The sequence below is a fragment of the Acipenser ruthenus genome, chromosome 3 (assembly GCF_902713425.1).
Source record: "Acipenser ruthenus chromosome 3, fAciRut3.2 maternal haplotype, whole genome shotgun sequence".
Taxonomy (NCBI): Eukaryota; Metazoa; Chordata; class Actinopteri; order Acipenseriformes; family Acipenseridae; genus Acipenser; species Acipenser ruthenus.
Genome location: NC_081191.1, coordinates 31,444,330 through 31,470,393, shown reverse-complemented (window position 1 = coordinate 31,470,393; position 26,064 = coordinate 31,444,330). Strand labels below are relative to the sequence as shown.

Sequence of the window (26,064 nt, the reverse complement as noted above, 5' to 3'; positions counted from 1 at the left end):
TAACTAGCAAATACACACAAATTTTGTATGTATTACATTAACAGCATTTGTGTAAGTTTCCACATTTTCTGCATAATTAATTATAATATTTCAACAAAGTACCTGTGTTTGAAACCAACACATCGTGAGTTGTTTTTAATATATTTGTTCCACATTAATGCATATTTATGATTATTGAACGCATAAAAATTTTGTTTAGCACATTAACAGTTACGCAGTTGACTAAGACTAATATACAGTACTGTGCAAAAGTTTTAGGCAGGTGTGAAAAAATGCTGTAAAGTAAGAATGCTTTCAAAAATAGACATTTTAATAGATTATATTTATCAATTAACTAAATGCAAAGTGAGTGAACAAAAGAAAAATCTAAATCAAATCCATATTTGGTGTGACCACCCTTTGCCTTCAAAACAGCATCAATTCTTCTAGATACACTTGCACAAAGTCAGGGATTTTGTAGGCATATAGTCAGGTGTATCATTAAACAATTTTTCCAAACAGGTGCTAATGATCATCAATTCAATATGTAGGTTGAAACACAATCATTAACTGAAACAGAAACAGCTGTGTAGGAGGAATAAAACTGGGTGAGGAACAGCCAAACTCAGCTAACAAGGTGAGGTTGCTGAAGACAGTTTACTGTCAAAAGTCATACACCATGGCAAGACTGAGCACAGCAACAAGACACAAGGTAGTTATATTGAGAGGTTCCTTGCAAGTTTGGGGCTGCATTTCTGCAAATGGAGTTGGGGATTTGGTCAGAATTAATGGTCTGCTCAATGCTGAGAAGTACAGGCAGATACTTATCCATCATGCAATACCATCAGGGAGGCATCTGATTGACCCCAGATTTATTCTGCAGCATGACAACAACCCCAAACATACAGCGAAAGTCATTAAGAACTATCTTCAGCATAAAGAAGAACAAGGAGTCCTGGGAGTAATGGTATGGCCCCCACAGAGCCCTGATCTCAACATCATCGAGTCTGTCTGGGATTACATGAAGAGAGAAGCAACTGAGGCCGCCTAAATCCACAGAAGAACTGTGGTTAGTTCTCCAAGATGTTTGGGCCAACCTACCTGCCGAGTTCCTTCAAAAACTGTGTGCAAGTGTACCTAGAAGAATTGATGCTGTTTTGAAGGCAAAGGGTGGTCACAACAAATATTGATTTCATGTAGATTTTTCTTCTGTTCACTCACTTTGCATTTTGTTAATTGATAAATATAAACTATTAACATGTCTATTTTTGAAAGCATTCTTACTTTACAGCATTTTTTCACACCTGCCTAAAACTTTTGCACAGTACTGTATATGGGTGTGTGAAAGGACATCAGTAGCCTAAGAAGGATAAGAAAAGCAGTAATGGGAATTGGTGAGTGCTGTCGGTTTTTGTACACATGATACTTCTACCATTTCTAGAACAACTAATTCTAAACAATAATAGTAATAACTATTATTATTTTCTTCTTCTTGGCAGCATGAACCATTTTAACTGCAAGCCTTTTGCATTCTAGACAGATGGGGGGTAACTAGGTTCTGTTGTACTATAAAGTGTTATTTGAGTATTTTCTTTAACGTAAGGTGGCATTAGGATAGGGTTAAAACAAGAGTTTTCTGTGACTTTTTACTAGACAAAGGCAAGTCTGTGAAAAGTTACTGAGAAGGAGATACCCTATGTATGTGAAGGCCGTCTGGACTTTGTATTGAAATGTTTGTTAGCAGTGTAAGCCACAGCTTCAGACACCAGAAATGTGTAAAGATTTATAAATAACCTTGAGAGATTTAAACTTGCATAGCCTTTTTGTGTTTAATTCATATAGATAGATAGATAGATAGATAGATTTTATATGTTTTAGGAAGTCTGTGCACCTGCAAGGCCATGACGTCTAATGCTGGTGTGAACCAGAATTGTTTTGCCAGCTTAAAAAACAAAGGGTGTAACAAAGAAACGAATATGAGAGATATAAACATCAAGTCTGGCTTATTTAGAGCTCTTTGTTGAAATAAGGACTGCAGCCCGGCTCACTGGTATATAGGTAAATATTGCTTCCTTCTGTTTTTTTCATGCTGCTAATAAAGTTTATTAAACTTAACCCTTGTTGTATTTGAGCGAGTACTTTGGGTCAACCCACAAAATAACACTGACTTGTGAGGCAGTTAACCATTCTCAGAATTAAAGGTCAGCAAAGCACTCTGTCTAGGCTGAGTGAGCTCACAGGGCTCAAACAAGAAAAAAGACGTCATAGTCAAAGATTTTAAACCTCTGACCCAACAATGACACATGTCTGAAAATGTGCATTGTACCCTGATGATGACTATTTCCCACAGACTAACTAACAACTGAGTCTGTACTCTTTTGTGTGCACTGGAAAGCAATGCATCCCTGGTTGAAACAAAAACCTGGACTGTTAGGTTCTGAGGACTGGAGTTTGGAACCAGTAGCAGAAGATATATGACTGGAACTGTATGATGTTGGGGCCTCCTACAGCTACACCAGCTTTTCCCCACCTTAGACAACTTTTAATGTCAGCAGGTGGATGCCTATAATGACATATTTTAACAGCAGGCAAAACAACCTTCCACTCAGCAGCCTGTGTTGCAAGGTTCTTCAAAGTCATGTACCTGTAAATTGCTGCTGTTGTGTAGGGTGCGTAATGAGAAAATTGCCCGCCTGTTTTTAAAAGGGTTAAATAGAACATTCGGGGCATAAATTGTTAAAAACAAAACAAAAAAAAACAAAACATTGAAAACTTTTAAAAATATACTATGCATAGTATACAGTATCTCTTTATCATGTTAATGTATGGATTTTTTTTTTATTTTTTTTTTTTTACTTCAGCAAAACAGGTAGCTTGTATTCTTAGTTGTGGTTGTAGATAGAAAATGAGAAGGAAAAAAAAAAGTAAATAAACTGTGCCAGTGACTTTTTCCAATGTTGTCTTATGTCCTCAATCCAGGTTTGTAAAAAAAACTATATATATATATATATATATATATATATATATATATATATATATATATATATATATATATATATTTACAGGTTTCACCTCTAATAGTTTCATTGCTTCTTGCTACATACTGTATGTGCTAAGAATCAAGGGACCTCAATATTATATACATCTTTAAACTAATCCTGTATGGATTCTGTGTGTGTGTGTGTATGTTGCCCATGGTTCAGATCCTGTGCCGGGTTTTCTTGTGGCTCTGAATGTGAAATGGAGAAGGAGGCGGCTGCAGTGGATGCCGGTTCACAGCTGTAACACTATATAGGATGCATACCTTTGTCAGCTATAGCAACAGAGCTGCATTTCTCTTTTCTCTGTGAGCACAGTTTGTTGGATCATCCCTGCTGTCAGATGGAGCAGTTTCCTGAATACACAGACCTGCGTTATTTTAGATAGATTAAGCATTAACCTCTCCCTGCCAAGACTTTGTTGGGGGGGGGGGGGGGGGGGGTTGTAACTGAGAACAGGGATTTGCAGACAGAAGTTAGCAGGAGCTGCCTGGAGACAGTTCAGCCATCAGTTCCTTTAAAAAGTCAAAATGGAAGTGTGCTATGTAAATTAATGGGGTATGCCCCTATTAAATCCAACACTGCATACTTGCTAGACTACAAAAAAAGGTTGAACCAGAAGGTGCTGAATTCTCAGGGAGAGGATGTTGGTTTTGAAAGAAGAGCTTGGAGGAAGGCAATGCAGAAGTTCAAGAGCTTCGGTTATGTCCACTTGATGTCGGCAGTAATAAGGCTTGGCCTGACGTGAGAGAAGCTTTTTTTTCTTGTGGCAGAGAATTTAGAAGCTGGAGGAATAGACTCACTCCTCTCTCGCTCTCTCTCTCGCTCTCTCTCGCTCTCTCTCTCTCTCTCTCTCTCTCTCTCTCTCTCTCTCTCTCTCTCTGTAGTGATTTATTCAACAAGAAACTAGTATGATATGCGTAGCTCAATAAATACTGTAAATATTAAACAAAAAAAAAACAACTTTACTTTGGACTTGACCATTAAAATAAATTGGAGCGCTGCTTAATCCAGAAAAAAGTTGGATGTGTATATATGTGTGTTTGGGGGGGGGGAAGAGATGATTACATCAGCTCAAGCAAACCAAATGATTGGATAGAGGAGTGTGGTTTGATCCACTACCTAAAAGCCTCTGCTTGTAACCCTTTGTGAGTAGATCACTGAAGTTGTCTGCCTTTCTAGAAACCGTGCCGTCTGCTTGCTCTGCTCTGCAGTAGGCAGAGCAGAGACTGTGACAGGTACAGTACAGTAATCCATTGACACTGTAGAACGGTCGTGCAGTGGCTTTTGTTTTTCTAGCAAGTAAACAGCAGAGAACAAGCTCTCTAGAGGCAAGCTTAATTTTAAAATGCCATCGTGTTCTCCTGACTGCTGCCTATTACAGGCCGTAGAGGTAAGATTTTCCACATTTTTAAATATCTTAGCACTTAACATTTAGAGACTTCTGCCTTTTATAGGAGAAAGAGGGGGGGGGGGGGGGGCAACAGGTGGTGTTAAGGGGATTTTGAAATCTGGTCTGTTATGACTCTTGAGGAGAGATCTGAAGTGAAACCTGGGGTTAATATGGGAGAACTTGCTGTACGATAGACATTTCATCTGATAAATTAAGTCTCTTGACATTGACATAACTGGATCAAATTAAATAAATAATTGATATTTTACAAGGGGAAGTGTGATGTTACGTCAAGGACTGCGTTGTTGTTGTTGTTGTTGTTGTTTGCTTTGTGTAACGACCCCTGCTGCTATAGTGTTATATTTGTCTCTTGCAGATTATTAAAGTTTGTAGCGAAAACGGCACGAGCAAAGTAGTAGAGATTCCAGCAGACATGACTGCCCGAGACCTCTGCCAGCTGCTGGTGTATAAAAGCCATTGTGTGGATGACAGCAGCTGGTCACTTGTCGAATACCACCCTCATCTTGGGCTAGGTAAGTGACATGAATGTGTGCTTATTGTTTGCCAAGACACTGGGTAACTTCAGGCACTAATTATCCTGTAGATGCTGCAGGATCCTTTTCCTTTTGCTGTGAGAGCTGTAAATGTAGTCATTTGGACAGCCTGGGAAAAGAAGGCATAAATAAGGTTACTCATTTTCTTATATTAGATGTTTATGTATTTATACTGATCTAAGCTTTTATAAGTTGTGTCTAAAATATTTAGGTTTCCTTTTAAAAAGAACAAATAATTGTTTGTTATTTCTAGCCTTGTGGTTGATTCATTTTCTCTTAATGGCCTTTGACAAATAAAAAATAAATACAAAAAAACAAAGATAAATTTAAGTTTTAAATCCCGTCACATAGAAGAGATTAAGGATGACAAAGTGAATCCTGCATCTATTAAGCCTGTACAGCAGTATGCAGGCCAATAAAATGTGTCAGTTGTGAACAGCTGACTGACATGTCATGGGGTTCTAAATTGTACCTGTTAAACTTTAAAGAAATAGGAGACAGTTCTCTCTCTCTCTCTCTCTCTCTCTCTCTCTCTCTCTCTCTCTCTCTCTCTCTCTCTCTCTCCAAACTGTTATACATCAATAGCTATGACCTGTACAATGCTTATTAGTTCTCTATTTTATACTTAAAACATTATTTTTGTATTTCTTTTTTTAATGGTTTATGTTGGAAGTATTTTTGAATGACCAGGCTAGTTGGCAGTGCCTTGTCTTCAGAATTATCGGTTAATCCCAAGCAATCAATTAAAACACGTGTGCTTACTAATTTTGCTCATCTTATGGAACGCATTAGCATGCCACTCGCTGATTTAATTCAGTGGCAATAGTCACCTTAGGGCAAGTAAATGCAGTGCTAACATCCTGTTGCCTGAAGAACCACTAGCTTTAATCACTGCAAGATCATCTTCACAAAGCTTTGCTAGTAACAAAAGCACTGTAACATATAGGCCCAGTACATAACAATGCTTGCAGCTTTACATTCTTATACAGCAAACTCAACACTCAGATATTAAAATATTCTTACCAATAGCTTTTCCTCACAACAATATCTGAGGAACAAAAAAAAAAGATTAAAGACCAGCTAATCCACATTTTTCCAATGTTTTCATGTAGTGTTAATGCAGGATCAGTGCTCGGGGGATGTTTGGATCACTCGTCAGTGCGCTCGGCGTTAATGTAAATCTGCAACAGTGATCACCTGGGATTTATTAAAAATATTACACGCTGTCAATTTATAAATGACAGCGTGTAATATTTTTGTAGTGCAGGGGTCGCCTTTCAAATAATTCGACCTAATATCAACACTAATAATTTTCTAGTAAAACTATGTTTTTTTTAGCTCCCTTTCGATTTACAGAATGTAACCATTACCGTAATGGGTATTTACCTCCTAAAGACCAGGAAACCTGAATAAGATCTACCAAAGCTGCTCAGCGAGCCTGTGGCGCAGCTGCCCGCCCTCGAGGGCACATAAGGACTGCGCTCACAGATCTCTGCGTCATTTTTCCTTTCAAGACTGACCTGACCGGAGAGCCTTGTTCAGATAAGTACATTGCTACTTATATCTGCTATATATTTCACGTTTTATCGTGTTTTTACATTTATACGTGATATTCATAAAATCGCTGTAATAGTTTTTCTTAATTACGCTTAATTTGTGCACTGCAGCCTGTTGCTTGTTACGTCCCACTGCGGCCTTGTGCCCCGCATGAAGCCAGAGGAGAGTCACTCCTTCTGAGGGATCCAGCAACATAAGTCGGCTGACTTTGTGCTCTCCCCCCAGGCTGCAATAGCTCCGGCTGGAGTTATTTATTTCTCGTTGGCGTTCCCGTCCTGAGAACGTGGAGTCCGATAGCACATCCCCTGTGGTTCAGCTCACCCTGTCAGCAGACCTTCTACCATTAATCAAGAGGGCCACTGCAATATTGCAAGTGCCCTGGCCTACAGTAGGGGAAACAAGGCAGTTGTTTTTTTTGATGACGAACCTACCACCTCTCCCATATCCCCCCCAGTTCACCCAGATTTTCTTTTTGAAATCCAGTCTTCCTTGGACCGTCCAGGAACCACTCCTGCCGTTTCCCGATGGACGCCCCTATATAGGATGCATGATGTGGAGAATCTGGGTCTGGCCCATTTTCTGCCGGTCGACCTACCCAGTGAGGCACAGGGGATTTTATCCTGACCCATCAAGCCTGCAGCTCTGGCCCCTGAACAGCTGCATTTGAGCCATCTGGGACTTTCCAACAGGGTTATTGACACCCTGCAGAATACCAGAGCACTGTCCACGCGTTCCCAGTACAGGTACAAGTGGGGTGTTTTCCAGATGTGGTGTCTGCCTTGTGGGTTTGACCCCACGACTTGTCCCATGGCAGTAATACTGCAATTGTTGCAGGACCTATTTGACAAGGGGAAATCTACCTCCACATTAAAGGTCTATCTGGCAACTATTTCAGCTTGCCATGTCAAAACTGACTCTCCCTCCCCGAGAGCTCACTCCCTGGTGTGGCGATTTTTGAAAGGGGCTCAGCGACTTCAGCCGCCTATTAAGGACATTGTTCCTTGCTGCAGGCTAAACGTGGTGCCTGATGCACTCATGAGACCTCAATTTGAGCCCATGCATTCAGCTGAAATTATCACGCAAAGTGGCTTTTTTGCTTGCTATCAACTCTGCAAAACGGGTGAGTGAGATGCAGGCATTCTCCATAGTTCTCAAAGGTTACAGTCTGTACCAATCCTGCCTTTTTGCCAAAAATGATCTCAGCATTCCATGTCAACCAGTCTGTGGAACTGGAGGCGTTCCATCCACCTCCTTTCCTGTCTGACAGAGCAGCAGCTCCATACGCTCTACCTAGTGCAGGCCCTGGCGTATTACGTTGACAGGACGAAAAGTTGGAGGCAGTCCGAATAATGTTCTGTCTGTTATGGGGCCAAGTCCCATGGCCAAGCCCTGTCTAAGCAGCGGCTGTCCAAGTGGATAGCAGACATGGTCAGAACTACCTATGAACTGGCCAACTTTCCCCTTCCAGAAAAGCTCACTGCCCATTCCACAAGGGGCATGGCAACTTTGTGGGCTTTATTCCAGGGTACATCTGTCATGGACATTTGCAATGCAGTGGTGTGGGCTACTCCCTATACCTTTACTAGGTTCTACAGACTTAATGTTGTGAATCCTCAAAACCCTGGTTTAGAAACTAGAGTGTAAGGACGGCTTCTCATTCGACCCTTGCGACACAGGTTTAGAGGTGAGTTGTTCCGTATGGTAACGCACAAGGCAGCCTTTCAGCTTAGCCCTGCAGCATTCCAATTGTTCTGCAATGTTACCCTTGCGACAGCTTTGGTACACTCAACCATATGGCAATGCTTAAATTTTGTACTTGAAAGGGAACGTTAAGTTATTACCGAAACTCTGGTTCCATGAAATAGAAATGTAACTATTAACCTTCAAGGTCTCTGCATCCATGATTGGAGCAGGCTTGAAGGAAAAATGACGCTGAGATCTGTGAGTGTAGTACTTTTGTGCCCTCAGGGGCGGGCTTATTCAGGTTTCGGGTCTTTAGGAGGTAAATGCCCATATGGTAATGGTTACTTATCTATTTCAGGGAACCAGAGTTATGATAAAAGCTTAACATTTTTTTTTTTTTTTTTAATATTAAGTGTATTTTATGTATATTTATTATCGGACTGATCAGAGATGATATCTTTTAAAATAACTTTTCTTTAGGTTTTGTTTGAAATTGAATGCACATAATTTATTTAAAAAAATGTATTGCCAACGCATATTACAGTTTTTGATGAAATGATACGCTACCATGTGAAATCAGTGATCGAATAAAACAAACAGTAGAGCACTTTTATTATACATTACTTACTGCAGATGTTTCATTATTTTCCTAAACTTGGCCTCATTCAGTATTTCCTTAAGTCTTAAGTGCAACCATGTGTATCAACCTGTGGAAGGATGAACTGATATACTAAAACATTGAGCATAAAGTAAAAAAACTAGTATGTGTTTATTTTTATTTAAATCTCCAACTGTCAACCGTGTTTGCTGTTGCTTATTGTAAAATTGAAATCCGACCAACAAAATTTAATTAGATTGCTATTTCAATACCTTTTAGCATTTTAGTTTATCATGATTTTAGTGTGTGCCCTGGCTTGACCTCAAATAAATTGACTATTGGGTGATGGCAGCAGTATTTCAAAGAGCCCCTGTTCATGTTTAAATAATTTTTTATGAGGTAGACAAACCAGTTATTTAGTGGATGCATGCGGTCATACGTACGAAGATATAGAGAAATTAATAACATTTTGGTGAGGTTGTTTGAGAGATTGCCTGAGTCAATAGAACTGTTAAAGGTCAAAAGTAAGACCAATTTGTTAGCTTTAGGCACACTTTCTTCCTCTGTCCAGGATAAAACCCTTGATGCTTTTTCTCATTAAAAAGCACCCTTGATCATATAGTATGCTATTTTTGTATTTTTTTTCTTTTTTTCTGACAGGTTTCCTTTTTCTTGTTTCCTCTATTGCTAGATAGAAGTTTGGAAGACCATGAGCATGTGGTTCAAGTCCAGTCTACAATGGCAAGTGAGAGCAAATTTGTGTTCAGGAAGAACTATGCCAAATACGAATTTTTTAAAAATCCTGCGGTGAGTTTTTACATTTTGCCCTAAAATGATAGGGAGAAGAGGAAGGGGAGGATCTTAAACAATGCAAACGTAATCCTTAAGAACCAGTTCTTTCTGGTTTTTATTATGTCATTGCTGTGAATTGCAAGGTTTCTGTGCGCAGACCAATTAAAATGTTATCTGACCACTGTCTGCCAGTACAATACCTAATTTTTGTAAAGCTTGAAAAACAGCAAAAGTAACCACTGTCTTAATAAAATGTTCTGGTGTCCATCTGAAAATGAATAGGTGTTGGGGAATGCTGTTCATAACTCAGCCATTTTAAGACTGAAAGCATGGTAAAACATCCTTGAAAGCAGCAGTTTATCCTGTAAACTGAAAAAAAAATTGTTAAATGACTGAGGTATAGTTTTTAAAAAGAACATTGGTGTATAATAATCATAAGGGATCAGGTGAAACAGTTCCTTCAACATACATTCTTTTTCTTTCTTCTTTTTTTTTTTTTTTTATTTAAACAGAACTTTTTTCCAGAGCAGATGGTAGCATGGTGCCAAGAAACCAACAGCACTATTCCATCGTCACAGCTCTTACAGGTATGAAGAAATGTTGCTTTTAATAATTCATTATTGGCGATCCTGTCAGAAGTTAGTTTGCATATAGTAATTTAACTCTGCCTACCTCTTTCCTATTCCGTCTCTTGTTCCACATTGAGAGGAAAAATTCAGATGTTGACAGTGCATCATGATATACAGCAAGGCAATTTACACTCCACAGTTCAGCTTCTGAGTATTCATTTAGCAGGAAGTGGAGTCTGGTCAGGTATGTTATAGACTGTAGTTTCTTACCAAGCTAATTTTAATGCTGTCACACAATTATGTAAGAAATACATCACCGGACAGACTTTGCTTGGAAGAAAACTAGGTTGTTTAATAATGATCTGGAATGCCATTGCAGGGGTGCAAATCATTTTCAAATTTGGTGCTAAACTGTTTTGAAAGTTTTTAGCACCAGAGAGCCTACTGATGCTAAATTATCATGTATGTTATTTATGATAAAATGAAGAGGCTTGCAAATACGAAACATTCTTTTACAGTGTATTGTTACCTGTTAAGTCTACTATTGCCCACATACATTTTTGACTTGCTGAACAAAGATTTAATTGGTAACTGTGTAAAAGTGGTCTGCAACATGTTTGCTACCACTTTCCCACACGACACGAACCTTCTCTTCTGTGTGGATGAGTCATGTGAGTAGTCCAGACCCAATGGGAAACTATCATCTATGGTTGCTAAGGAGTAAAACCATTTTTTTTGTTTGTTTTTAAATTAAACATGTCTACTGGCGCCAGAATTTAATGTTGCTGGCACTAGAATCTAGTGCCATAGTGCCAAATTTGCACCCCTACATTGTCAGTATGTGATTTCAACATAATGCAAAAATACATGGGGGATAAAATGAAACAGACTTGTCTGCTACTTAATGTTAGGTTACAGTTTTATGGATTTTCTAAACTTGTATTACTAAATGGAGGCATTTACACATTTAAAGGTCTCAACCTTTTTTGTTTTTAATTGAAGCCATCCGACTGATTTAGTTAAGAGCTAGTGTCCGTTGATAAAGGCTCCACTGAGTGTTAGTACACCTCTAAAACCTAGATTTACCTTGAACCTGTTATGATTCGTCAGGTACACATCCACTGAGAAACATTTTGGGAAAATAGTACCAAAATGTTTCAAAAAGGATTACATACATAATTTTATATGGACAGAGCCAGATATCTGAGTGGAGCATTATTACTGAGTTGTTTGTTGTTGAAAGTTGCTGTCTGAACTCCAGTCAAGCCGACAGGCTATGATTGGATGACTCTGCAGTTGTGGGTACAGGATGGGTTACTTTTGTCGGTGCAGAGTTTTGATTGAATGGTTTTGGTGGATAATGAAATACCTTTGGACCAATTGTGTCTTTGTTTAGTATTTGCTTTCCAATAAATGTGAACTGAGCTTTCAATACCGTGTCAAAATTAAACAGCCAGTACTTGCGCGGATTGATTTTAAATTTGAGTCACAGGTGATGCAGTGACATCCCAGGGGGCATATACTATGTATAATGCCTGCTAGAGCTGGAAGCTGAGTGGCTGATTTTATAATGAATCGTTTTAATAAAGAATAGTTAAGTTGCTGAGCTAAACTGTAGTACCAAGTACAGTCTTTGGAGCAGATGCTGTACTACTTGGAATGCTACTGTACTTTAAGAATAATTCAAATTTGACATGTGCAGCATACAGGATTCTACACTCTTTTTTTTCTACTGTTTTCGACCGTCACATAACCGCCCTGATCAATTAACCACCTCACTAAATAAATAAATAAATATTATAAGTAGGCTATGAGAGTAATGACATTGGCAGCAAATGCAACTTCCGCGATGGAAACAGAAAGAAAGCGTTCTAGCAATCAGCCGTTTGGTGCGTTCCCCTTTGAGAGGCAGGATGTGTGTGTGTCGGTCAGCTGTAACAGTGACATTTCAATACACCAGTCGAGAGAGGTTTTTTTCGTGCAATGTGTTTATATGACGGAGCGCACGCTTGCAGATATTGGCAGCGCATTGTTGTAGTTTTTAAATGCATTTGAATATTAACCAAAGCAAGCTTCATAAATGCAGTGCTTACCAGCCGTTTCTGTTTAAAATAGCCAAAGCAATATTCAAACCGAGCTTCTTGTCGGCTGTTGGCAATATCAAGAAAGAGCTTAAAGTACCGTGACAGAGATGTTAAGAAAGCAGAAACAGGGAGACAGGGACTGAAGCCATCAGTTGCAGGTTACTGTACATTTACCGTTTTCGTTTAGTATTTTCTTTTTAAAAAAAAAAAAGCTTTGTGTGGAGATTGTTTCTAGCAAACCGCATAGCAACAGTATATTGTAGCCGAATTAATCTTGTTTAGGTTTGCTTACTTTTAAAGCAAAAAATGTCCCCATGTTTAAAGCAGTTTACGTGCTGTTTTTGTGCACTAACCTATATATGGATGTGTAAATGCTTTTTCTATAGATATTCGCAAAACTGACTTTTTCACATATCCGCCTATACCCTAGTCCACAGGGGGTCAGATATGTGATGTTGTACTGTACTTGCATTGTAATGTTGGAGGATTTTCCCAAACTCTGCCATAGGTTGCCATTGCCAGTCATATTTAATATTATCAATAAAAGAAAGTACTCTGTCTATATCAGTCGGAAAAGCATCACCCATCTTACCCTTGTTACAAGCTAATAGCACATCGTTTGTTTACTGTTGTGACACCAGTAAAACTGAAGCTCTGATTAGAAACATAAAACGCATTACTGTCCACTGTCCTTATCAAAACGAATGTCATTTTGTTGAGTGCTGCTGGGAAGACATTGAGAAAAACCTGTGGTTTTCAGCCTACGTTGCATCATAAACATTTAACCTCAATTATCTTTTTTTTTTTTTTTCTTTCCCAAAACTGGTGCTCCCACAAGTGAAACCTTTCTTGAACTTGTTTCTCGGAAAATTGTATATGATACGCCTACTGTGAGACAAGGGTTCATACCGTAATAGAAACCTTATTTATCACAGCATTCCAGTAGCATGTTGTTTTTTTTTTTTTTGATCTAGTGATCCATACCCAGGTGTATTTGTATTGGGTTTAATAATAGTTGTAGCCTACATTTGGACTTGCAAGCACAGGATCAGGCTTGTCAACATATAATTACCAGACTTGAAAGCCTCTGTGCTAGTGCAACTCCATCTGCAGTGTATCTCTATGATTTATTAATCTTGAATTTTACAGAGATCTTCTGTATCAGCATCAGATTGTAACTGTATTCTGAAACCTAATTCGAACTGGGAACACTCTGTGAACTCTTCAACATTGCCAGTAAAATGGTGGCAGTCAGTGTGGGGATGGTTTATTAATGTTCATGTCTGGCACAATACCTCGGCCCAAGACCCCCTCACCCAACTCCCCCTCTCCAAACACCATTTCGAAGGAGATGACTTAAAAGGCGTCTTTTCATTGTTTTTCCCCAGAACTTCTTAAACTCCAGCAGTTGTCCTGAAATTCAGGGTTTCTTGCATGTCAAAGAATTGGGAAGGAAATCCTGGAAGAAGCTATATGTGTTTTTAAGAAGGTCAGGGCTATATTGCTCTACAAAAGGAAACTCTAAGGTAAGTTCAGTCCAGTTTTTTAATAGTTAAGAAATGCAGTTGGTTTTAGTTTGCCTCTGGTAATTGTCTGAACACACAGCATAGAGCTCCATGATTTCTTAAAAATGTCTTCAACAAAAAAAGACCAGCTGCATCAAAGATCGGAAATATTTCTGCTATAGATTGCTCTGTCTAGTACAAGGGTACATTTCACGTGTCTTTTTTAATAAAATGTCTTTTTAAAAGGTGGACATTAAAAATAAGATATTCTACAATTTTAGCATTTACTGTTTTTAAGTTAAGCATTTAATTATTTAGGAGCATTTGTTGTATAATAACTAGCGAAAATGATCGATTTAGAATGTGGCTGAATTTAGAGTGCTTTAATAAATTATTATATTTAATCGTGAAATATCTTGAAATGCCTATTTTCTGACTGTGAAATGCTGTGGGAAAAAAAGCCTTAAGTGTAGGCTAATTTGGTGTTGCGCATTAACTTTAGTCAAACCAGTACTGAAGACAGTATAGAAGGAGCACCTGGCCATGGATGAGTCACAGATGATGTAAATAAATTAACCATGCTAAATAACTTCTGAATAGACCACAATTTGACAGGCCATTTAGCAGTTATCATAATCATGTTTGACTGTAAATTAACTTGCTAAGAAGGCATTGAATATCTGAACTACTCTTTCTGTGAGACCATAGTAGCATTTTAGTGCAGAGGAGCCATTGCTGTGGAGTGTCTGCTATGTTAAAAGATAGAAATCGAACTCAGCTTTACTTAAAGAAACTAGAAAAATCTAATCAAAGCACCCCATTACTAGTGATTTTAATGTTCTGATTTGCCCTTGCAAGGATAGATCTGCAAAATGTTTTGCTGTGATTATGAGTTTTCATGTCATACAGGAACCTAGGCATTTGCAGTTACTAGCTGATCTTGAGGACAGCAACATCTTCTCAGTTATTACCAGCAAGAAGCTGTACAATGCACCAACAGACTTTGGGTTCTGTATAAAGGTAGGTTCATTTTATTGGTGAAGCAGTATCTTACTATTTTAAGGTGAGCCAAGTACACAAGAAAAAGGTTTTGTTCAAACCTGTTAATCCTAATTAATTGAGACTACTAAATCCCAGCTGGAATAGTTCTTTTGAGGACGCAAATTCGTTTTTTTTTTTTTTATGTACACCAGTGACTAGCACCAACTAATAAAGTTACCATGGATTTAGTTCACCTATGTTGATCTACTGATCTGAACAGTCATATCTGGTTTAAATTCACAGTCATATTTGGTTTAAATTTGCCTGACAAGTGCCAATAGTAGACTATTTATTAGGACCCCTGTTCTAACCCAACAGTCACAGTTTGGTCACATTTAGAATGTAGGCATATTTTCTGACAGAGTGAATGAAAAAAGGAAACTGGGAGGTGGGGAACTAGCAGCCACATGTGACCCTTAGCCCAAATACAGTTAGAAGTAATACAGCATTAGATGTTGTAGAACTTTCATTCTCTGCACATTGAACACTAAACCATTTTGTGTGTGTGTGTGTGTGTGTGTTTTTTTTTTATTGTTTATGTTGTAGCCCAACAAAGCAAGGCATGAAACAAAAGAGCTGAGGTTGTTATGTGCTGAAGATGAGCAGAGCAGGACCTGCTGGATAACAGTATTCCGAGTCTTCAAAGTATGACACAGCCAGATATCTAGCATGCATATATACAAGTCTTTTATTTGAAGGATTTCAATGCACTGTTTTGTGTCCAATTTTTTCCCTTTGTCATATTTGAATTATTCTCTGGAAAGATATTTTTCTTTGGCTTGGTCACCGATTTAACTGCAGCAGGTTACACTAGGAGGGCCCCAGTATCTTCTGATTTCTGTTCCAACTGACCTCTCAGTTGCTTAACTAAACCCTTAATTTAACAGATAATTTGCTTAATTGTTTTCAGCTCCTAAACAGTTAGAGATTTCAAGTGAATTATAACATTTTATAAGTAACTCGACATCTGTAACTTTTTAGGAGCCGAGAACAATTAAAAAGGTCTTATTAAGCAAATTACTAGTTAAATTAAGGGTTTAGTTAAGTAACCGAGAGCTCAGTTGGAATTAATCTGGGGTCCCGAGGACTGAGTTGGAGAAGCCCTGCACTAGATGTGAAGGTATTGGATGCAGAGTTCTCTGTGCAGTGCTGGTAATAATATCCCCATTGTTACGGTTTGCATAGTTACTGTAAATCCAAACTAAAACCTTATGTGGCTCGAATTCCTCTTCAGCTGGAGTCTTTTCCTGCTGTGTATAAGCTTATATATATATATATATATATATATATATATATATATATATAGTTTACACTAGCCATTCATACCCATATATAACTGGTTGTAGCACGTCTTTGATGCTGGTCTAACTTTGCACAATATAAACAGAACTTGGAACTAGTAGAAAACTTGTATTTCATTCAAAAGGAATTATTTGTTCCACAAGCTCTTCAAGTGGACTCTTGCTTGCGTAGATTATGAACTGAAGGCTCTTTGCAAGAAAATTTGGACAGGGTAAATTTAAACCTTTAAAGCGTAACTTTTTTGCATTCTAACACTAAAACAAATCCTGTTTTCATCCACAGTATGGAATATTGCTGTATCAGAACTACAAAATTCCTCAACAGGGAAAATCTTTACTGTCACACTTCATAACGCCAGTGGTGAGAATCTATTTCAAAAGCATTTTAAATTGTGTATTTTGAGATGCATCATGCTATTGCAGTAGGGCTGGGCTTTAGCAGGTATTGTTTAGCAGGTATGCGAGACATGATGATTTCCAGCATCTTGGTTCTAAAATGGCCTTTGAGACAAAGTTAGCAAGATTTCAGAAGATTTTTTTTTTTTTATGTTCCGACTAGAAAAAAAGTATTAGGTGACAGAAGACAATGTTGTTTCAACAATATAAGATTACACCCTAAAATAAAATAGATTGGATTCCAGGAATCAAAATGGCAGAATTAACTTTGTTGCATTCTGCACCTTCACTGCAGAATACAAATGCCATGGTAATTCTGCACGACAGTTTGCTTTGTATGTTCATTACTGACTGCCTAGAGCAGCTGAGTAAATAGATTGCACTCATAATGACATTTTGCTAGCCCTGTTCTACCTGAATGACAGAACGCATGAAGTTGTGTTTAACATTTCAATTCAGGCTGCACTGGTTAACTGACAAGATTACTTGTTGTGTGTTTGTCTACTGTTATTTGGTAAATTTGCCCATTAACTGTAAAAGAAGATGGACGAGCTTTACAAAAAAAAAAGAAAAAAGTGTTGGCTGGGTGTAGTACATGAACATAGGAATGTAGCAGCTTTTAGTTTTTTTGTAGTATTTTTTACATATTGAGTGTTTTTATAGTTGTGTGTGCCATTTCTCTGTAGAGAAGTGTATCCGAAAACTCTCTGGTAGCCATGGACTTCTCAGGAAGAATAGGAAGAGTCATTGATAACCCAGTTGAAGCACAGAGCGCAGCCATGGAGGAGGGTCATGTCTGGCGGGTAAGAGAATCAAATGCATTAACCCTGTCAATAGCTTCATTTGAAGCTTGATTCCAACTTCCCGGTCCAGCAAGAATATTCGCTTGAAACAGTGTTTTCCAAAAATGTGTTTGTGTCGCCACTCAATCAACCGGCATGGATGACAATGCATGTGTTTTTTTTTTTATATCTGTCATGATCTAAAACACTGCATTGCTGGAAACATCCTCTCAGTCTGGATCTTGCCAGTATATGGTACATGCTTTCTATTGTACACTCTTTGAAAATTAGAGAATTTCAATTTAGAACTTAGAGAATAATAGAAGCGTGTGTGTGTGCGTGTGTGTCTGTGTGTTTTTATCTGTGATCTAAACATGCTTATCTTGTGGAAACACTGTAGTAATAAAAAGCAGACAAACCTGCTAAACCAATTTATTTTTGGCTGATTTTAGGCTCAAGTTATTTTCTTTGTAAATTGTGATTTGGTGAAGTTGCTGTACATGTTCTACTTAGCCAGTTACATATATACATGTATCAAGTCAACTTCTGCAATTGTGATCAAAACTGTTTTAGCTACATTTATCCGAGGGTGACTTGGAGACGTCTGTAGTTTATGGGGATCTACTTGGTTCACAATAGTGTTAGCTCTAATTTGGTAGCTGTGGCAAGTGTGTTACTGTCATATAGTTATCAAATCAAAGCAGTCCTGGTATGGGAAAAAGTTGCAAGTTTTTTAGATCCAACCCTCTTTTTTCCCTTTGAGTCAACTGCTGGATGAAACTAATTGAAATACATTGCCTTTCATACAGCTCAGTATCTGGTAAATTAATAAATATCAGCTGGCTTGTATTGAATGTGGTTCACAAATACTGCCTCTGTGTGCAACTTCTCACTTTTATGTGTAGATTGCCACATTTGAGCAGAATTTGGAGATACTGTTCATAAAAATTATATTTGTTCCTCAAAAAAAGGGGACATGCCCAATACTGTGCAGTTCAAGGATAAAATAAATTCACTGTGTCTTCAGGTAATTGCCCTTTTAATATGTGTTTAGGGCAGGTATTAAATGAGTCAAAACACACCTATTTATTAATGTCTTGATTTCAAAACAAGAAAAGCAGCCCATCCCTCATCTTTACAATTGAGTATCAATCAATGGCAATTGACTTCCACATTGAGTGCTAATTGGAAGCACTGAAATTTTTAATGCTGTACCAATAAAACTGTTGCAAAACTAGCAAATGCAACTGATTCGTCACTTAAACATGACCATTAAACCTAACTCGAGCTACTGCTCTGGAACTGGGCTACATAGTTCTGTCGAGGTTCTTTTCAGACATAACACCATGCAAAGGACTACAATCCCACTGCAGAGATATTACGCATTTCTAAGGAAACTAAGGGAATACATATGTTTATATACGGAACACAAATACATAACTATGGCTCCCCACTATAGCGTTATAAAGGGTAAACACTATATATATATATATATATATATATATATATATATATATATATATATATATATATATATATAATCTCTCAAAAGGACAAAAGAAAGCAAGACAAATCACTTAGAAAATGAGTTTTAGTTTCATTACAACAGGTTCTATATTAAATAACACTGCCAGGTTGTTCTTGATTGATACTCAATAATTGTCGAAACAAAGGGAAACGGAGGGACCGCATTTTGTGCTGAGCAATTAACACATTTTATTCTCTTTAATTAATACCTAAAAACTTCAGATTTCTTGAAGGCAATTATGCAGAAAACACCTGTATCGGCACACCCCTCGTAGTTATTGCAGCGAATACTGATATACTTGTCTGCATAGGCAAGTGTCACTCTGTACACACAGAACAATCACCCCAGACCTGTGTTTTTTTAACCTGGGGCAGTGGTCATGATACAGCTACTGTATGCTTTGCTGTTAAGAGGAATAGTTCCTAGTACAGAATAAAGTGATTGTCTTGGAGCTACAATGATTATGTATTCTGTTTGGATGGTGGTGTTTTGGATTTAATATTTAATTAATATAATACGTTTTCTGTCTATCAACCGAAAGGTTTCTTATATAAATTAGCGTTTGTAACTTTACTGTAGTAATCAGAGCTTTCCCTGCCCTGTGAGCATGTTTAAAGACTACCCTGTGGAGGAACCATACTGATGTGGTTTTTGAAGAGAATTGATCTGTAATGCAATTTAATGTAATGAATAAAACTCCATCACTGTCATAATTATTTTGTCTCTTCCTTAGAAACGAAGTCAGCGTATGAATATCCTTGGAAGCCCAAGCCCCCTACATCCCAATGCACTAAACACAGGTATTTCCCTTTCAAGCGTGAAATATAACCATTACCATATGGGTATTTATCTCCTAAAGACCCCAAACCTGAATAAGCTATATTTCACATTTATTGTGTTTTACACAATTTATATGTGATATCAAAAATAATCACTGTATTAGTTTTACTAATTATGCATATCTGTGCACTACAGCCTGTTTAAGTCCCACTGCGGCCTTGTGCCCAGTGTGAAGCCAGCAGCTTGAGTCGCTCCTTCCCAGGGATCAAGCAACATAAGTCTGCTGACTTTGTGTTCTCCCCCGAGGCTGCAATAGCTCCGGCTGGAGTTATTTATTTCTTGTTTTGGCTTAGGCTAAAATTACGAGACGGTTTTGCCAGTGGCTTGTACAGGTGGGCATCCCTGTATATTGCTACCCACGGAAACTGCAAACCGGTGGACCGGGGGTCACCGTCCCACTCCATTCTTGGCCCAGTACCAAAGAGGGACCGAGGGTACCACACCGGTGCTGACCCGGTACTGTGCCATACTGACCCAGTGCTCGAGTCATCATTCCGGTTCCGACCCAATACCATACTTTACTGACGTGGTGCTAAAGTCACTGGCCCGATGCTAAAATCATAGAACCATTACTGTACCGGCCCAGTGCTAAAGTCACCGAACCGTCCCGGTTCCGACTCTGTGAACCGACATGGTTTCTACCCGGTTCTACATGGCCTGCTGGCGATCGGTGCTCATGCCCCCCGTCCGGTATTAACCGGTTTTGTTCGGGTCTTGACCAGCCTGGTTGCAGTCTATGAGCAGATTGAGGCAGCACCTGTAAATCTGTATATGTACGCTTGCTTGCTTGCATCATGCATGGGTTTTATCCCTGAGACACATACAAAGCCAGTCTGCCTGTTGAGGACCAGCACGGCAGATATTCTTCCTGCCTGGGGCCAGAGCACTCCAAGGAGGTACTGGTGAACCACAGTTTCTGCAAATTTTGTGCATATTTTTCTAAGCACATCTCTACAGAGTGTTCTGCATCTCTTACTGCTGCACAGCGCTCTTCCCAGTCACCGTCTAGTGGCTGCATCCTCACCCTATGGCTCTGTGTTAAGGGAGACCAGGCGATGCACCAGGGAAAGTAGCCCCCATAGTAAAATGTCTTCACGGTCTTCCTCATCTTCATTTGCTTCTCCTTCTCCTCCCCCGAGGAAAAGTCATTGTCGCTGTTCCAAACGATCGGCAGGCTCAGCGCAGATTGAAGAAAAGCTCTGGGCAGCTGTTTCCCACCAAGGAAAAGGTACTCGCAGAGTTACTGCGTGAACGTTCAGCGTCTGTCCCTTGAGGACGTTCGGCACCTGCCCCCCGAGGAGCCTACCACCTCTCCCATGCAACCCCCCCCACCGCCCCCCCAGTGCATTCGGATTTTCTTTTTGAGATCCAGTCATCCTGGCACCATCTGGCTACAGCTCCTGCTGTTTCCCGGTCAATGGACGCCATATAAGATGCATGTTGCAGAGAATCTGGGCCTGGCCAAATTTGTGCCAGTGGAGGCTTCAGTTGCCGTTTTGGAACAGGTGCCTAATTTAGCGCTTCTGTACAAGGACACTACCTGCCCCAACAAGCAGTGCTGGGTCGCTGAGGTGATCCTCAAGTGTGCTTATTCAGCCATGGCATTTGCCGCATGGCTGGGCAACTTTTAATAGTATTCTGGTAGCCTATCAGTGCCATTTGCTGAGGTCCCTTTCTGAGAGCCACAGGATCCCACCACAACAGTTGGATGAGCTGCGCCTGGTTAACAAGAATTTGCTACGTGTGTCCAAGCTCAATGGCAGGCTGTGGGTAGGAACCTGGCTGTGCTGGTAGCTGCACGTAGGCAGCTTTGGCTTTCCCAGGCACACGTGCCTGACGGTGACAAAGCACTGCTGTTGAATGCCCTTATTACACAAGGGCATACTTTTGGTCCTGCAGTAGCTGGTTCACTTGCTTCCCAGGCGACTACCCCCAGTGCGCAAATCAGCGGCAAACTGGCCCCCTAGGCACCAGCAGCCTTAAAGACCGGCACAGCCAGCTGCGCCTGCTGCCAGAAGTGGTGTTCAAACTGGCCCGCGGCTGCAGACGCTATAATAGGTTCTGCCGCTTGGCGTAGAAACAAACGCCTCAGGCTAAGCGACTAACTGTGCAGCAGCCCTAGTGGTTTGCTGCCACACGTCCAGGGACCCTTTTCAGGGAGCTATCTGGAGTATTGGCGTCAGTGCACCATGGACATCTGAGTGCTTACTACCGCTCAGACCAGCAACTCACTGCAGTTCAACCACGGTCCCCTTCCCTTTTTATCGGGAAGTACTTGCGGTTCGCTTTTCAGGGAACAGTGTACAAGTTCCATGTCTTGCCATTTGGCCTCTCCCTAGCTCCCCATGCTTTCTCGAAGTGCCTGGAAGCTATCCTGCCTCATTTGACACTCAAAGGCATCAGAGTGCTCAATTATCTGGGAGACCTGGCTCATTTGCACCTGGACGACAGCACAAACAGAGCCAGCTCACGCCTTTTCAGACAGCCTCCTATTGGGTCTGCTGCGCATGCGCTCCCTGCAGGTCTGGTTCAACAGCAGGGTTTTTCAGCCCGCATTGAACCGCGGCTGCCTATTGACAGTGTCTCGTCACTGTGTAAAGGCGCTCTCTTGGTGGAAACATCCTGCCCATATACGCCTCGGTGTAGCGCTGGGCAGTGTCGCCAGAAGTGAGTGAATAACATGGGGGCGCAAGTTGTGTGGAACCCCCCTTGGCAGGGTCTCCACATCAATATTTTAGAGCTCCATGTAGTTTTACCTAGCCTTGCAGAATTTTGGCTACATATGGAGGACGTTGTTTCTCGCTGGAAGTTAAACATGGTGCTTAATGCACTCATGAACCCTCCATTAGAGCCACTGCATTCAGTTGAACTGAAATATTTGTCGATCAGAGAGGCTTTCTTACACGCCGTACCAATCCTATGTTTTTGCCGAAGACGATCTCGGCATTCCATGTCAGCCAGTTTGTGGAATTGGTGGCTTTCCATCCTCCTCTTTTCCAGTCTGACAGAGAGTGACCGCTCCATACGCTCTTCCCAGTTCAGGCCCTGGTGTACTACGTTGACAGGACAAAAAGTTGGAGGCAGTCTGAACAGTTTGTCTGCTATGGGGCCGAGTCCCATGGTCAAGTCGTGTCTAAGTAGAGGCTGTCGAAATGGATCAGGCATTGTCATGACTGCCTATGAGCTGGCCGATTTGCCCCCTCCAGAAAAGCTCACAACCCATTCAATGTATTGCATGGCAACTGTGTCTGCTTTATTAAGGCTCTCGGTTATAATGCGCCTCGGATATAACGCTCCTACAGCATGTCCCCCAATTCCCTATACTAGTGATTCATTCAATATTTCTACAGTAAATACAGTACTGGTGTTGTTCAAACTATAAACAACTTCTCAGTCTAACTTCCGTTTCTGTCTCTCCCTTTTTATACAGTATCTGAACTGAAGAAATGCTGTGCTGGCACTTTATAACACAGACATCTTATTCAGCATTAGTTTTATAACTAAATAAATATTAGGCATACTAAGTGGTTATCTTTCCTAATGTATTTACTTTTTTGCTGTGAGAGGAGCTGCGGCTTTCTCTGGGAGATGAGACGCTTCAGCTTCGCTTCGCTTCAGCCCCGCTCCGGCAGCTGAACCTGGGGCGAGCCCATTCCCTCTTCCCATCTCCCAACCTGCTCTCCTCGCACTTGGTTTGCTTGTCTGTCGCTTCGAACTGAACTCCCAACCGCCATTTAGCCAGGCTACATACAGTTTAAAAACTGCTAATTAAAATGATCCATGAGTAGGAATGTTACCTTTTTTTCTTTTCTTTTTTGTAAAAAAGATAGCGTTGATTACATGGCGCGTTATGCATGGTTAATTCACGAAAAGTTACATTTTTGCTTCACTGTATGTGCATTATAGAGAGGGAGTCATTTTATGTTTTAGTCAGATGTGTGGTATGTGTCGCACGGCGCTGCCCACCCCCTCTCCCGTTTTATAAGGCTCTTTGGTTATAACGCTTATATTGTGTGCCCCGACGCGGCCACTGTGAGCACTGTGTATATATGTGTATATATAGATATCTCTATAATCTCTATTTCTGTCTCTGTCTCTCTTACAATGGTAATGATCATAAGGCAAGGATTGCAATTTGATTTATAAAGGAAGTTATTGAAGATAAACCTGCCATGATAAGTCCGGGGCTTAACTGGTTTGAGTGCATCTCCATTTTGTCACCTTTATCCTGAAACTTGAGTCGGAAATATCCGAGATTTGTTAAAAGCTAAACCTATTGTGTGTCTCATATTATTAGAATTTGAGGTAAACTCCAAATATACAGTTTTTTAATAAGATGCATTCATCCTTAGTCATTCACAGAACACATCCATGGTTTCATGGGAGGATCGCTCGAGAAGACTCTCATAGAATGATCATACAACAAGGGCTAGTTGATGGGTAAGAACAAATATCTGCATTTTAATATCTAACAAAAAAAATAAAACTTACCTGCTGTGATTTGACTTGTTGTGTGTTTTTTTTTATTTTTTTTTTAGGATTTTCCTTTTGAGGGACAGTCAAAGTAATCCAAAGGCATTTGTACTTACTCTGTGCCATCATCAGAAAATTAAACATTTCCAGATCTTACCTGTAAGTATTTTTAGATAATATTACAGTATGCAATCAGCATTTGCACCTGATCTCTGGTGTGTAAATTCTGGTTTGATTTTCAACTTAATCTGGCACAATTTGGACGCGAGGGTGTCCGATAACTAACAAAAACATCTTTTGAGATCTGAAAGGATGAAAACAGACATGAATGTGTGCCTTGCATTAATGAGTACACAAACTCACCTGCAGATACAGCTTCAGCATCCATGGCTGTTTTTCCCCTTACTTCCTCTGTGTCATTTGAAACTCCACCCATCATCAGCGTGTGTTCAGTCCTCTAGTTTCTAGTGAGATGCCACTTTCGATGCAGAAATTCACAGTAAACTGACTTGCAATGTATTTTTAATAAGTGAACAATACATTTAATTAAATTTGGGACTATATTACACTGCACATGTATACACAATAAAAGTGTCTGGTTTTGTCTTAATTTAAAATGTGTTTTAATTATTTAAATTATTTTTCATCACCCATCTTATAAGCGGTATAAACCACTTTGGGCCGTGCGGTTCCCATACGTGGTATATATCATGGGAACTGCATGGCTCATCGTGGTTTATACCTTACATACATATATATCAATATATATAATGTCTTGCAATGAATGTTTGTATTTTGCTCCTTTTCCAGCGTTATTTATTTATCAATGTACACGTTATAAAAACACATTAATCACTTTTGCTTTGATTTTGTGATAAAATTGGTACTTGTATTGATTTTATTGTTAATCTTAAAACAGTTTGAAGCCTTTATGAGTGTGTTGTAGGCCAACAGTATGAACTTATTTTTCGATATTTACAGGGTTGCATTTTTTTCGTATTAACACAATATTTCATGTGGTTGTTTTGCAATGAAGATTCGTTGCTGGTTCATTTTTCATCGATTGTCCATGCTTACCAATGTACACGTTTTAAGGTGCAAGCCTACCTTAATACACGCTTGTGTTCCGATATTTACAGGGCTGTCTAGTGGATTATTATTATTATTATTATTATTATTATTATTATTATTATTATTATTATTATTATTATTATTATTATTATTATTATTATTAGTGGTAGATGCAGCTGTGTGGAGTAGTGGTTAGGGCTCTGGACCCTTGACCGGAGGGTCGTGGGTTCAATCCCTGCTGGGGGACACTGCTGCTGTACCCTTGAGCAAGGTACTTTACCTAGATTGCTCCAGTAAAAACCCAACTGTATAAATGGGTAATTGTATGTAAAAAAATAATGTGATATCTTGTAACAATTGTAAGTCGCCCTGGATAAGGGCGTCTGCTAAGAAATAAATAATAATAATAATAGATGCAATTGAGCTTTGCAATACAGATTAATTCTTCTGCTTGTTCATTTTCCAACGTTTAGCGTATCCTTGTTTTTTTATATATATATATATATATATATATATATATATATATATATACAGTGCCTTGCAAAAGTATTCAGACCCCTGACCAATTCTCTCATATTACTGAATTACAAATGGTACATTGAAATTTCGTTCTGTTTGATATTTTATTTTAAAACACTGAAACTCAAAATCAATTATTGTAAGGTGACGTTGGTTTTATGTTGGGAAATATTTTTAAGAAAAATAAAAAACTGAAATATCTTGCTTGCATAAGTATTCAACGGACTGTGCTGTGGAAGCTCCCAGTTTACACCGATGAAAGAAATTGCCCTAACGAGGACACAATTACCTTACCATTGGCCTCCACCTGTGAAGTTGCTGTCACATTTTCTGGATAAAAACCCCACTGTTGAAGGATCAT

At 39.4% G+C, this 26,064-nt stretch overlaps 1 protein-coding gene across 4 annotated transcripts in view; it reads left to right on the top strand.

The window, feature by feature from the left end:
* Positions 1–26,064, top strand: part of LOC117435483 (growth factor receptor-bound protein 10-like) — a 166,753-nt gene that overhangs the window by 135,826 nt on the left and 4,863 nt on the right. For all 4 annotated transcript variants that reach the window (XM_059012781.1, XM_034058681.3, XM_034058680.3 and 1 more), the window contains 11 exons: positions 4,787–4,943; positions 9,494–9,609; positions 10,107–10,181; positions 13,636–13,773; positions 14,662–14,772; positions 15,340–15,438; positions 16,378–16,455; positions 17,177–17,293; positions 19,534–19,600; positions 23,993–24,080; positions 24,179–24,272. In XM_059012781.1, the coding sequence (XP_058868764.1) occupies positions 4,787–4,943; positions 9,494–9,609; positions 10,107–10,181; positions 13,636–13,773; positions 14,662–14,772; positions 15,340–15,438; positions 16,378–16,455; positions 17,177–17,293; positions 19,534–19,600; positions 23,993–24,080; positions 24,179–24,272 (1,140 nt within the window). The remainder of the gene's footprint in view (positions 1–4,786; positions 4,944–9,493; positions 9,610–10,106; positions 10,182–13,635; positions 13,774–14,661; positions 14,773–15,339; positions 15,439–16,377; positions 16,456–17,176; positions 17,294–19,533; positions 19,601–23,992; positions 24,081–24,178; positions 24,273–26,064) is intronic.